The 15375-nt window shown below is 43.7% G+C and overlaps 1 protein-coding gene across 1 annotated transcript; it reads right to left on the bottom strand.

The window, feature by feature from the left end:
• Window positions 1–1794: 1794 nt before the first annotated feature.
• Window positions 1795–12408, bottom strand: LOC115145702 (uncharacterized). Its single transcript, XM_029687227.2, has 7 exons — window positions 11939–12408; window positions 11290–11420; window positions 10953–11114; window positions 8159–8296; window positions 5189–5300; window positions 4871–4992; window positions 1795–3305 (listed from the first exon to the last, which is right to left on the bottom strand). Exons 1-7 carry the CDS (start codon window positions 12195–12197, stop codon window positions 2295–2297), a joined length of 1935 nt encoding a protein of 644 aa, XP_029543087.2. The 5' UTR covers window positions 12198–12408; the 3' UTR covers window positions 1795–2294.
• Window positions 12409–15375: the final 2967 nt, after the last annotated feature.

The following is a 15375-nucleotide window of genomic DNA, read 5'->3' as shown; positions in this document are numbered from 1 at the left end:
AATTGACATCATTCGAGTCAATTGGAGGTGTACCTATGGATGTATTTCATAGCAAGTATAAACACCATGGGACCACACAGCCGTCATACAGCTCAGGAAGGAGACATGTTCTGTCTCCTAGAGATGAATGTATTTTGGTGTGAAAAGTACAAATCAATCCTTGAGCAACAGCAAAGGACCTTGTGAAGATGCTGGAATTAACAGGTACAAAGTATCTATATCCACAGTAAAAACGAGTCCTATATCGACATAACCTGAAAGGCTGCTCAGCAAGGAAGAAGCCACTACTCAAAAACCGACATTAAAAAGCCAGACTACGGTTTGCAACTGCACATGGGGACAAAGATCGTACTTTTTGGGGAAATGTCCTCCGGTCTGATGAAACAAAAATAGAACTGTTTGGCCATAATGACCATCGTTATGATTGGAGGAAAAACGTTAGAGGCTTGCAAGACTAAGAACACCATCCCAACCGTGAAGCACGGGGGTGGCAGCATTATGTTGTGGGGGTGCTTTGCTACAGGAGGGACTGGTGCACTTCACAAAATAAATGGCATCACGAGAAAGGAAAATTATATGGATATATTGAAGCAACATCTCAAGACATCAGTCAGGAAGTTAAAGCTTGGTCGCAAATGGGTCTTCCAAATGGACAATGACCCCAAGCACACATCCAAAGTTGTGGCAAAATGGCTTAAGGACAACAAAGTCAAGCTATTGGAGTGGCCATCACAAAGCCCTGACCTCAATCCTATAGAACATTTGTGGGCTGAACTGAAAAAGGGTGTGCGAGCAAGGAGGCCAACAAACCTGACTCAGTTACACCAGCTCTGTCAGGAAGAATGGGCCAAAATTCACCCAACTTATTTTAGGAAGCTTGTGGCTACCTGTAACGTTTGACCAAAGTTAAACAATTTAATGGCAACGCTACCAAATACTAAATTGAGTGTATGTAAACTTCTGACCCATTGGGCATGTGATGAAAGAAATAAAAGCTGAAATAAACAATTCTCTCTACTGTTAATCTGACATTTCACATTCTTAAAATAAAGTGGTGATCCTAACTGACTTAAGACAGGGAATTCTTACTAGGATTAAATGTCAGGAATTGTGAAAAACTGAGTTCAAATGTATTTGGCTAAGGTGTATGTAAACTTCAAACTTCAACTGTAAGTAAGTGAAATGGAAAGAAATGAATCTTCCTTCACCTAAATTTTTGAAAAAACGAATTTGTTCAAAACTGTTAAACTATTGTCTTTCTCGCTCTTTGAGTGAACTACTCACCACATTTTATGCACTGCCATGCTAGCTAGCTGTAGCTTATGCTTTCAGTACTAGATTCATTATCTGATCCTTTGATTGGGTGGAAACATGTCAGTTCATGCTGCAAGAGCTCTGATAGGTTGGAGGACGTCATCCGTAAGTTGTCATAATTACTGCGTAAGTCTATGGAAGGAGGTGAGAACCACGAGCCTCCTAGGTTTTGCATTGATGTCAAGTACCCAGAGGAGGGCGGAAACTAGCTGTCCTCCGGCTATACCATAGTGCTACCCTACTGAGTGCTGTTGAGGCTACTGTTTACCTTCTTTGCAAAACAATGTATTTTAATCAATGATTTGGTGGCATGAATATATTTAGTAAAGTCTTATCTAAAAAGGTAAACTTTTAAAAATTTTCACTATTTTTATTTCTATGAAATTCACTGAGGATGTTTCTCCCCTTCCGCCGCTGAGGAGCCTCCACTGGTGTGATGAGATCAGATGTGATGTATACTAGTCAATGAAAGTCTTAAAATGAAGTGTCACATTTCGTGTTTATTAAACTTAAAAAGGTGTTAAATACACCTGTCTCAACTACAAATCTGTATGATAAACTACATTAATTTTCTCAATAAAAGTGTCTTGGGACAGAAATTAAGTAGTTGAATGGCATTGGTGAACATCATATAGCCTACACAGTGCAAACACAATATGAACAGACATTTTAGGCTTATATATCACAATGTCTGGATACAATATTTGCACCAGGAATATTCAACATGGTTACTCTCGTTAACTCCAAATGCATCTGCTGACAAAAATGACAATTCAAGTTTGTCTTTAATGCAGGGTTTGAGTGGTATGGCTACTTTCTATGTTATAGAGTGGAATGGTTTTCTATTGGTGTAACCTGAGGTAGCTCCTTTCTGAGAGCCTCTTCCTGCAGTGCGTACAGGCGAAAGGCCTCTCTCCCGTGTGGACCATCAGGTGCATCTTCAGCTGTTGCTGGCTGGAGAATCTCTTCTCACAATGGGGTCAGCTGGAGGATTTCTCCCCTGTGTGGACCTTCTGGTGCCTCTTCAGGTTGCCAGCATGGGCGAAGTGCATGTGACACTGGGTACAGCTGAAGGGTTCCTCCCCATTGTGGACTCCCCTATGCCTGATAAGGTTACTCAGGAAGGAGAAGCTCTTGTAACACAGCTTACACTTGAAGGGCCTCTCCTTGGTGTGAACAGTCTGGTGTTGCTTCACATAGTTTGCCTCAGAGAAGCGCTTCCCACATGTGGGGCAGGCATATGGCTTGTCGGCGTCTGTCCTAATGCATCGCTTCCCACGTTGTGACCCCGAGGAGGTAGAAGCAGGAGCCACCACACTCAGGTCGTTAGTCTTTGAGCTCCCTCCTTGACCTCTAGCCATTGTTTGGGTGTTGTTAGGATTGTGTGCTGTGTTATAGGCTAGGTACCTCTTGTGGTGAACGCCCATCCTGACCCTGTCTGTATTTGTGTGGTAAACCTGAGGTAACTGAGGAAGGGTAGACCCAGACGTCCTATGAACCCAGTCACCAGGCATTAGATGAGACTCTGAAGGAGAAGACAGACTTGCTGATAGACTACCACGAGGGGGGTCTCCCACTACACTCTGTGGAGGCTGAAGCCCAGGGTGACCTGCTCTGTTCATCATGGATACTGTGGTGTTTGTATCATAGGAACAGGAGGGTCTATCTCTATCAGCCCCAGGCCCGGCTTCATCCCTGCACTGAGACTGTGAAGAGAAGGGTCTGGGCTGCAGACTGGATCCCTGACTGGAGCCTCTGTCTCTCTGATGACCAGCAGGACTGAGGTTGTTCAGTCCACCTGTCCACTGGTTGTGTTCTGTGTGGTGGTGGAGTCTCTGTCCCTCACGGTTCGGTCCTGGTTCCGACTCTAGAAGGAAGAGTGATGGCTCCTGATCCAGGGTCCGGGGCCAGGGTTTGTGACCAGCCACTTCAGAGGTCCAGTCTCTCCTGCCAGCAACACCTGAAATCAGCAGGTCCTCATGGACTGCAGACTGTAAACACAAATTGTACAGAAGAGCATATAAAAGTTTATATAAGAAACTCTGCTGTACACAGAAACATGACATTATAAAATGTTAACCAGAGTCAAGCCCATCTCTAACACTCTGATTCAAGTACCTAACAATATGGAGCCATTGGAGTTTATTATAAAACGATTCCATGTGTTGATTCAAGAATTAAGTATAATGTTTTGGTTCAACTTAAATAAGGGAAACGCAGTCCCTGCACTGATACAAAATTAACCAAGTCAGTCAGCACAGTGTCAATTTTGGATTTCATTTCACAAAATGGTCATACACTCACATAACATGTGGTACAGTACTTTTATTGCACAAAACGAAATGTGACAAATATAATAACTTTTCTCACTATGGTAACACTTGACCTTTTCTGTAAATCTGGTACCCTTGCTTTAAAAATATATTTTTTAGAATACATTGGAAAAGGTTCAACATTACATAAGACACATCTTCCCTACTTCATGTGACATAAACATGAATTAAGGCACCATCATGATCTCACTATAAAACACCAGTATAACCTAAAGGGAGAAAATGTGTCACTCTTCATCAATGAAGCATTTTTACAAACACCAACCATCACCATATAATCTACTCTGCCTCATCATACTCATTCTTTCTTCAGTTAACCTCATCCGGTTCCCTACTTCATTGAAAACCAACAGAATTAACTACAAACAAACTAGCTAGTACTACATTACATGTCACAATACTCTATACATGGGCCGTGTGCATTTTCTGCTGGTGTATCCTGAGGTAGCTCCTCTCTGAGAAACTCTTCCCGCAATGCATACAGGCGAACAGCCTTTCTCCGTGTGGACCTTCAGGTGCATCTTCAGCTGGTGCTGGTGGGAGAACCTCTTCTCACACTGGGGGCAGCTGAAAGGTTTCTCCCCTGTGTGGACCCTCTGGTGCCTCTTCAGGTGGTGCTGATGGGAGAACCTCTTCTCACATAGTTGGCAGCCGAATGGTTTCTCCCCCGTGTGCATCCTCTGGTGGATTTCCACTTGTTTAGGAAAACTGAAAGCTTTCCCACAGAATGAACAGGGGAAGCGCTTCTCTTTGCCACCGGCTCTACTGATAGCGTCATTTGTCAATGGGCTTGTATAGCCATTTAGTGTTGAGGCACTGGCATTGTCTGAGGTCTGGTTTAACATTAGGAGAGTGTGAGGCCGAAGGCCAGGGAGTGTCTGTGTTGTCGCAGGGTCCATGTTCCAGTTCATAGATCCTATAGAAGGCAGGCTGAAGGCAGCATCTGTTAGGGGGTTAACCTGAGGCGCCATCAGTCTCTCTGAATCACAACTATAGGAGCAGGACGGAGCATCGCTAGCCGAGTCTGTATCTGTTCTCTCCCGCCGCATACAGACACCTCCCTGTCCCTGCAGACCAAATCTATGCCTCGTCCTGGTCATAGCCAGTCTGTTTTCATGGAGTCTAAGATCGGTTGTTGTTTTGTGTTCCACTGTCTGTTTCTGGTTGTGGTTAACAGTGTTGTTCCCCAGCCCAGAGTTGAAGACACTGTCCCATCCACTGACCTCCACTATGTTGCCTCTGGTCCTGGCCTGCTTAGTGATATTGTCCCCTGGGCGCTTGACTGCACCGGTCTGGGAATCCAAGATGGCCTCCCAGTCTCCTCTGTTAGCCTCCAGCCAACCATCTGCAGGAAGAGGTTACAAAATATACTTTACAAACACGGCAGAGAACTCCACGTATGTCGATTTTTTATGTCATTCATTATAATGTGTGGTTTTGTATGTAAACATAAATTGCAGTTATGAATGAAGAAAGAAAAAATAGACAGGTGCATCACTATTCCGATTGAATATCTATTACTGTATGTACTTCTCCCTTACCTTGCTCCCCCATCTTTACTCCACTCAGCAGGTCAATGCTCTCTGGTTCGTCTTCTATTGTCTCCTCTTTGACTAGCAGCAGGTCAGGCTTCCCATCCTTCATGTCTACTGACTGTAAGAGGTACAGAGTGAGAGGATGTTGGATCAAGAAATCTGATGAGCACCCCGCTATGGAGCATCTTCTGATTGGGCAATGAGAGATTGCGATGAGTACTATGCAAACATGTTAGTTGATTTGATTACTTGACACTTATGATGACAAATTGTATATTTGTGCTTTAATCAATTTCTGTGTTCATTCAAGTGACTGATTGAACCAATCCTCACTATCAGTATCTGCAATTTGGCAGTATGCCCAGAACTTTGTTTTGAGAAAGAAAGGGCAAGGTGACCGGAAACATGACCGTATACAAACAGTGTAGCTATTCCCTCCGCAAGGCAATCAAACAAGCTAAGTGTCAGTATAGAGACAAAGTAGAGTTGCAATTCAACGGCTCAGACACGAAAGGTATGTGGCAGGGTCTACAGTCAATCACGGACTACAAAAGGAAAACCAGCCCCGTCGCAGACCACGATGTCTTGCTCCCAGACAAACTAAACAACTTATTTGTTCGCTTTCAGGACAATACAGTGCCACTGACACGGCCCGCTACCAAAACCTGCGGGCTCTCCTTCACTGCATCCAACGTGAGTAAAACATTTAAACGTGTTAACTCTCGCAAGGCTGCCGGCCCAGACGGCATCCCCAGTCGCGTCCTCAGAGCATGCACAGACCAGCTGGCTGGTGTGTTTACGGACATATTCAATCAATCCTTATCCCAGTCTGCTGTTCCCACGTGCTTCAAGAGGGCCACCATGGTTCCTGTTCCCAAGAAAGCTAAGGTAACTGAGCTAAATGACTATCGCCCCGTAGCACTCACTTCCGTCATCATGAAGTGCTTTGAGAGACTAGTCAAGGACCATATCACCACCCTACCTGACACCCTAGACCCACTCCAATTTGCTTACCGCCCCAATAGGTCCACAGACGACGCAATCGCAATCACACTGCCCTAACCCATCTGGACAAGAGGAATACCTATGTAAGAATGTAGTTAATCGACTACAGCTCAGCATTTAACACCATAATACCCTCCATACTCGTCATTAAGCTCGAGACCCTGGGTCTCGACCCCGCACTGTGCAACTGGGTCCTGGACTTCCTGATGGGCCGCCCCCAGGTGGTGAGGGTAAGTAACAACATCTCCACCCCGCTGATCCTCAACACTGGGGCCCCACAAGGGTGCGTTTTCAGCCCTCTCCTGTAGTCCCTGTTCAACATTGACTGCGTGACCACGCACGCCTCCAACTCAATCATCAAGTTTGCAGACGACACTACAGTGGTAGGCTTGATTACCAACAACGACGAGACGGCCTACAGGGAGGAGGTGAGAGCCCTCGGAGTGTGGTGTCAGGAAAATAGCCTCACACTCAATGTCAACAAAACAAGGAGATGATCGTGGACTTCAGGAAACAGCAGAGGGAGCAGCCCCCTATCCACATCGACAGGACAGTAGTGGAGAAGGTGGAAAGTTTTAAGTTCCTCGTCGTACACATCACGGACAAACTGAAATGGTCCCCCCACAGAGACAGACAGTGTGGTGAAGAAGGCGCAGTAGCGCCTCTTTAACCTCAGGAGGCTGAAGAAATTTGGCTTGTTACCAAAAACACTCAAACTTCTACAGGTGCACAATCGAGAGCATCCTGTAGGGCTGTATCACCGCCTGGTACGGCAACTGCTCCGCCCATAACCGTAAGGCTCTGCAGAGGGTAGTGAGGTCTGCACAACGCATCACCGGGGGCAAACTACCTGCCTACACCACCCGATGTCACAGGAAGGCCAAAAAAATCATCAAGGACAACAACCACACGAGCCACTGCCTGTTCATCTAGAAGGCGAGGTCAGTACAGGTGCGTCAAAAGCGGGGACCGAGAGACTAAAAAACAGCTTCTATCTTAAGGCTAACAGACTGTTAAACAGCCATCACTAACATTGAGTGGCTGCTGCCAACATACTGACTCATCTGTAACCACTTTAATAATGAAACATTTATGTAATAAATATATCACTAGCCACTTTAAACAATGCCACTTTATATAATGTTTACATACCCTACATTACTTATCTCATATGTATATACTGTACCCTATACCATTTACTGCATCTTGCCTATGCCGTTCGGCCATCGCTCATCCATATATTTATATGTACCGGTACATATTCTTATTCATTCCTTTACACTTGTGTGTATAAGGTAGTTGTTGTGAAATTGTTAGGTTAGATTATTTGTTAGACATTACTGCATGGTCGGAACTAGAAGCACAAGCCTTTCGCTACACTCGCATTAACATCTGCTAACCATGTGTATGTGACCAATAAAATTTGATTTGATTTGAAAGGCTCTCTCAGTTTCAATGTCTCAGCTTGTAGAGAAGATGCCTCGTGAGGTATTGGTCTGTCACAAGCATGAACCAAACGTTAATGATGAATTAATTATGAATGATGAATGAGCTAAATCATCAAATATAACTTGCCTGTGTAAATATATAAGCGAGCTTACAGGACTGCCCCGGTAGGGCTCACTTCAGACTGATACCTTATGCATCTAAGTTTGACTGTGACCTCTTCAGCATGCTGGTAATAAACAATGATTAATTTAAGACTGACTTTGAGTATCCTATGTGTAGAATTCCCACCACAAACTGTTTAATAGTTTGACAGTTCAAAAGCATGGTCCCACACTTAAGACAAAATTATTAAAACCTGGGCCCGTATCCACAAAGAGTTTCAGAGTAGGATTGCTGATCCAGGATCCTTCTATATAAATCTTATTCATTATGCTCTAAAAGGCTAAACTGATCCTAGATCAGCACTCTGAGTGGCTTTGTGGATACGCCACTGACTTAACACCATACAGACAGTGGGGTCACCTCAGTGAGACTGTGTGTGGCTCTGTGCTGCACAGCTGGTTCCTCTGCGGGTTCAGGAGGAGGTGTAGTATGGTTGTCCTCCATGACCATGGTCCCCTCAGGGTTCCCCAGACCCTCCTCCTTCACCAGCAGCACCCCCTGGAAGAGACAGGTGATACAGATTACACAGACATACACTCCCTCAGGTACACACACACAGATAATAAACACACTTTCAACATGGAATGTTTACCCATCCCCACTACGTTTGAGTCCTATACTGTAGTTAGAGAATGACTTCATTGTTGTTAAACCCATCATGGTGGACATAAATATGATGTTGTGGGTTAAAACAAGTCAGCTATGATAAGTCAAAAGTCATCAGACAAACCTGACAAAACTATTCTGATGCGTGCAGGAGGTGTTTGTTAGCGTGTGGTATCACAGGAGGTTGGTAGCACCTTAATTAGGGAGGACGGGCTTGTGTTAATGACTGGAGCGGAATAGGTGGAATGGTATCAAACACATGGTTTCCAGGTGTTTGACGTCATTCCATTTGCCATTTGCCTCTCAGCAGCCTCCTGTGGTGGGTATGTGTAGGTATATTTAGTAAGTGTATAGAGTATATTGGTTATAACGTCGTGTTTATGCAGAACAGGGTGAGATCAGATGGGATGTATACTAAAGAGAGTCTCAATGAAAGTCTTCGAATGAAAAGTCCCATTTTGTGTTTATTAAATAAAAAACACTTTAAATAGGCCATATGAAAACCACACATACACGTCTCAGATACACATCTGTATTTACTGGATAAACTGCATTTCTTTTCTCATAAAAATAGTCTTGGGGAATTTTTGTTGGTAGTTGAATGGAAGTAATGCATTTTTAACATCAAATGTACAGTACAAACAATCTGAAACAGACTTGTTAGGCTTATATATCACACAATGTCTGGATGCAATATTCTACCCAGGAATATTCAACACTGAAATCTGTTACTCACATTGTTCCTTGTTTAGCCTCGTGCTTCAACACTCTTCGTTGTTGCGGAAATTGACCCACTACTGCTGTTCACTTTGTGATCTAAGTCAGGGATCATCAACTAGATTCAGCCATGGGCCGATTTATTTTTTGCAGATGGTCAAGGAGCCGGAACATAATTATTATTTGTAGACTGCAAATTGACCGCAAGAAGCTCAAACAGATATAATATTTGACGAAGATATACAGTGGGGCAAAAAAGTATTTCGTCAGCCACCAATTGTGCAAGTTCTCCCACTTAAAAAGTATATAACAAAGTATTGAGATAAACTTTTGTTATTGACCAAATACTTATTTTCCACCATAATTTGCAAATAAATTCATAAAAATCCTACAATGTGATTTTCTGGATTTTTTTTTCTCATTTTGTCTGTCATAGTTGAAGTGTACCTATGATGAAAATTACAGGCCTCTCTCATCTTTTTAAGTGGGAGAACTTGCACAATTGGTGGCTGACTAAATACTTTTTTGCCCCACTGTAAGAATTTCAAATCTTGCTTAAATTTGTATATGATCACATATATCTTTCCATTAGGCGTGGGAATACTTAATTTGCTGGTGTTTGATGTCCAACAATAAAAAACATATACGAATGTATTAGTTTTAATTGCTCAGAAAACTCACCCGCCAGTTGGGGAACCCGGATCTACATAATCTCGCTTAGTCTACCTTCACGTAGTGTTGAATATTCAACACTGAAATCTGTTACTCTTGTTATTCCAAATGCATCTGTGGATCTTTTCTCTTGACAACAATGGCAATCAATGTTTGTTTTTAATGCAGGTGATCAACAAGTCAGAAGCTATAGAGTGGAATGGTTTTTCTTCTGGTGTATCTTGAGGTAGCTCCTCTCTGAAAACCTCTTCCCACAGTGTGTACAGGCGAACGGCCTCTCTCCTGTGTGGACTTTCAGATGCGTCTTCAGCAGGTGCTGGCGGGAGAACCTCTTATCACACTGGGGGCAGCTGAAGGGTTTCTCCCCTGTGTGGACCTTCTGGTGCCTCTTCAGGCTGCCAGATTGGGCGAAGCGCATGTGACACTGGGGGCAGCTGTATGGTTTCTCTCCTGTGTGGACCCTCTGGTGGATCTCCACCTTCTGGGCGCAGCTGAAGCCTTTGTTGCAAAACATGCAGAGGAAACGTTTCTCTTTAACATTGCCTGATGTTGCTCCCCCTCCCCGAGCCTGGGCTCTAGTCCTGTCATTTGAGTTCAATAACTGATCGAAAAGCATACACCCGTGTGAATCGGAAGGCCCCATCGACGTGGACACTAACCTTTCCCTGTAATCTAAGAAATCTATGCCCTGTGAATGTCCGTCGCCTAGGTGACTATCTGCATTCCATGTGGGAGGAACGTCGCCCTCCACTTTCACAGTCACTTCATCTCCGACCAGACCCTCCCCTTTCTTATCAAGGCATCCTTCAGAGTACACACTACTACTGTACCGCTTCCAGTCCCCGCTAGACAGATCAGTCTGTCTCTCTAAACCCAAGGGCATGTTGCCAGGGTCCATCTCTGTAGTGTAAGAACAACACGGATCATCGCCAGCATTTAACACATCACCTGAATCGGGATTGGAATGAACCGTCCTCTGGCTCGGGTTACCGTAAAGTAAATATTCTGAGCTTGGAGCAGGAGGACACCCCAGTCCCCCCAGTCCCAGTCGCTCCGGGTCTGACCTATGGTCAGATCCTGTGTGTAAAATCCTTTGTGTTACAGTTACAGTCTCTGTGTCGGTCTCTGACTTGAGGACGGTGTTCAGCGTTCCACTGACCTCCGTGATGCTGTGTCGGGTCCTGGGCTGCGCTGGGGTGGGGTCCTCCGTGGCTACAGGGGGCGCTCCAGCCCCTCCAGTCTGAATGTCTCTGCTGTGCCGTGGGTCTTCCTCTTCTTCAGACTTATCCAGCTTGACCCCAGGACCTGCAGCCTCTGCAGACTGACACAAGATGAGAGGAGGCTATTGGATAACAATGTCATAGAGAAGTCTCACAAACTCCTCTATGGCAGATAAATGAGGATGTACATAGCTGAGGGGACCCTTTCCGAAATAAAAGGGCCATATTTGATTTACAAAGTAACTCAAATGTTTAACGCAACACTATAACACTAACCTCTATCATGATAACATGCTGGGTTGAGGTTCCACTCCCCTCATCAACTGTGATTGGTTGGTCATCTCTCCATGTAGTGTGTCCCGCTGGCTTCACAAAGCTCCTGTAGCCTCCAGTGAGATTTCCTTCACCTTAGAGAGTGATTGGGGGACAGGTGATTAGGTTACTTACTGTCAATGCTTACCACTATGTTGTACACTATTGACAGTTTTGATCTAGAATTGGCAAGGATGAAAGATAACAGTTCGCATAACTTCTGGGTATACTATTTATTGATCGATGTATTGTGTTCCATGCATCACATTGTTTTCATTGAGGAAATAATAGGAAATGCAGTAATCAATAATCTGGTTAGAATATGATATATTATCTTTGCAAGACAGTTAAGTAATCAGGGGAATTATTGCATACTATCCAAAAAGTGACCAAGACCAAATTCACATCTGAACACGTGCAGAGGGAAACGGTGCTACTGTGCTAAGCTATATATGAACACCACGGGAGGTTGGAGGCTTGTTAATTGGGGAGGACGGGCTCATGGTAATGGCTGGAACATAATTAGTAGAATGATGTGAATCAATGTGTTTGATGTCATTCCATTTGCTCCATTCCAGCCAGTATTATGAGTCAGCAGCCTCCACTGATGTACCTCTTGCGATTCCTCTGTATCGGTCGAGGATCTTGACACTACTGGGACGACTGACGAGGACGCGCTCTCGTGCGGTCTTCAGTTCCAGTAGCTGTAGTTTCCTCCGCAAGGCCCTGTTTTCTTTCTGGCTTTGAGTTATTTCCAAACGAAACACTGCATAGTCGTCGTCTACGAGTTTACAGATATCGGCCACGGCTGCATTCGCTAGAACCTCCATGATGGAGGCTATTTGAGTGTGAAAAACCATACAGTTAGCCATTGTTAGCAGCTAGCTAGCGTTACATAGATAATGTATATCGAACAAGTATTTTCTCTAAAGCGAATTAAAGACTACATGTGTTGAATGTGTAATGCTGGGAAGTTAAATTAGTCATATTTTGAATTCCATGGTGATAATAAACGACAATAAACCGCTAACGTGGACATTTTCCTGGTCACTGTTCACTTCCGTTTACACTGAAGAGAACGGATATTAAATGCCGGCGTCATAGCGCAAAAGGTGTGGCTAAATGTAGGGTATGCGCACTATTTTTTGAAAAACGGTACTGATTATTACGTTACAAGTCAAGTCTCCAATTCAAGTATCTTTCAAGCTCAGATCAGATTTGTTTATAAAGAACAGTGTGTTAGCAAGAACATAGTAGAATAGAATACAATATAATAATTTTATTCCATCTACATCACCTCATTAAGGTAAATATTCAACTGTCCTTTATTTTTTTTATTGAACCTTTATTGAACTAGGCATGTCAGTTAAGCACACATTATTATTTGCAATAATGGCCTACCAAAAGATCTCCTGCGGGGATGGGGGCTGGGATTAGAAATAAAAATATAGGCCAAAACACATCATGACAAGCGACACCACAACACTACATAAAGAGAGACCTAAGACAACAACATAGCATGGCAGCAACACATGACAACACAGCATGGTAGCAACACAACATGGTACAAACATTATTGGGCACAACAGCACAAAGGGCAAGAAGTTAGAGACAACAATACATCACGCAAAGCAGCCACAAGAAGCAGCCACAACTGTCAGTAAGAGTGTCCATGATTTAGTCATTGAATGAAGAGATGGAGATAAAACTGTCCAGTTTGAGTGTTTTTTGCAGCTCATTCCAGTTGCTAGCTGCAGTGAACTGAAAAGACGAGCGACCCAGAGATGTGTGTGCTTTGGAGACCTTTAACAGAATGTGACTGGAAGAACGGGCATTGTTTGTGGAGGATGAGGGCTGCAGTAGGTATCTCAGATAGGGGGGAGTGAGGCCTAAGATGTTTTTTTTAAATAAGCATCAGCAAGTGGGTCTTACGACGAGTATACAGAGATGGTCAGTTTACAGAGGAGTGTAGAGTGCAGTGATGTGTCCTATACGGAACATTGGTGGCAAATCTGATGGTCGAATGGTAAAGAACATCTAGCCGCTCAAGAGCACCCTTACCTGCCAATCTATAAATTACGTCTCCGTAATCTTCCATAGGTAGGATGGTCATCTGAATCAGTGTTAGTTTGGCACCTGGGGTGAAAGAGGAGCAATTACGATAGAGTAAACCAATTAGAGATGTAACCTTAGCCTGCAGCTTTGATATGTGCTGAGAGAATGACAGTGTACCATCTAGCCATAATCCCAAGAACTTGTATGAGGTGACTACCTCAAGCTCTAAACCCTGAGAGGTAGTAATCACACCAGTGGGGAGAGGGCCTTCTTCTTACCAAACCACATGACCTTTGTTTTGGAGGTGTTCAGAACAAGGTTAAGGGCAGAGAAAGATTGTAGTACATTAAGAAATATTTGTCGTAGAGTGTTTAACACAAAATCCGGGGAAGGGCAAGCTGAGTATAAGACTGAACCATTTGCATATAAATAAATGAGAGCTTCCTACTGCCTGAGCTACGTTGTTGATGTAAATTGGGAAGAGTGTGTGGCCTAGGATCAAGCCTTGGGGTACTCCCTTGGAGACAGGCAGTGGTTGAGTCAGCAGATGTTCTGACTTCATACACTGCACTCTTTGAGAGAGATAAGTTAGCAAACCAGGCCAAAGACCCCCTCAGAGACACCTATACTCGTTAGCCGGCCCACAAGAATGGAATAGTCTACCGTATCAAAAGCTTTGGCGAAGTCAACACAAATAGCAGCACAATATTGCTTAGAATCAAAGGCAATGGTGGCATCCTTGTCACGTTGGTATGAAGAGATTCGGGAGACAGACACAGGAATGCGTAATAGCCAAGCCTTTCGCCAAATGGAATTCTTGAGGTAGAGTAACTCTGCCAGATCACTATCAAACCAGGGGCTGAACCTGGTTTTAATTCTCATTTTCTTTATGGGGGGCGTGTTTGTTCACAATACCACTGAAAATATCAAAACATGAGGTCCAAGTGTCTTCAACAGAGGGGATCAAGCTGATTCTAAACCAATTTACAGAGGCAAGGTCATGAAGGAAGGCTTGCTCATTAAAGTTTTTTAGCAAGTGTCTATGACAAATCAGGACAGGTTATTTCATTGAGCAGCCATTACAAACACAGGCTGTAAAACAGTGATCACTAAGGTCATTACAGAAAACACCAGACTGATACCTAAGAGGATTATTTGTGAGGATAACATCAAGGAGAGTAGCATTTTCTGGGTGTTTGGAGATACCTTGTGGGATTGGTAATAATCTGAGAAAGATTTAGGTAGTCCCATTGCTTTAGGACTTGGTAAGGTTGTTTAAGCATGTCCCAGTTTAGGTCACCTAGTAGGACAAATTCAGACTTAGTGTAAGGGGCCAGGAAAGAGTTTAGGGCAGGTAGAGTACAGGCCGGTGCTGATGGTGAACGATAACACCCAGCGACAGTCAACAAAGAGCTATTTGAAAGTTTAATGCTTAAAACCAGCAAATCAAATTGTTTGGGGACAGACTTGCTGGAGACAACCGAGCACTGAAGGTGTTCCTTGGTAAAGATTGCCACTCCAACACCTTTGGAAGATCTTTCTTACTGAAAAAGGTTATAACCAGAAAGGCTAACATTTGTGTTCAAAACACTCTTTCTTAACCACGTCTCAGTAATGACCAACACATCTGGATTGGAGCTGTGAACCCACACTTTCAATTTATCAATTTTAGGTAATACGCTTCTAGTGTTAACGTGCAGAAAACCCAGGCTTTTACAAGAGTAGAAATCAGTGAAGCAGATATCAGAGCATAAGTCAGAATTGGGGATAGCAACAGTAGATGGGCCAGGGTGTACATGCACATTCCAAATATCATCAGTAGTAATACAATCAGGGCACAGCAGAGGACAGGGAGAGCTCTGCAATTATGATTTTTTTTATGACATTTGAATGTGCATCAGATGCACATTCTAGCCTAGGTTTATCTAGCCTAGGTATACTGTCTCTCTAAAAACAGGTATTTACAAGCCTGTTTCAAATTCAAGTTAACAAAGG

This window comes from Oncorhynchus nerka, linkage group LG18, assembly GCF_034236695.1.
Source record: "Oncorhynchus nerka isolate Pitt River linkage group LG18, Oner_Uvic_2.0, whole genome shotgun sequence".
Lineage (NCBI taxonomy): Eukaryota > Metazoa > Chordata > Actinopteri > Salmoniformes > Salmonidae > Oncorhynchus > Oncorhynchus nerka.
Note: the sequence above shows the minus strand (reverse complement) of the source record. Positions and strands in the feature narration are given on the sequence as shown.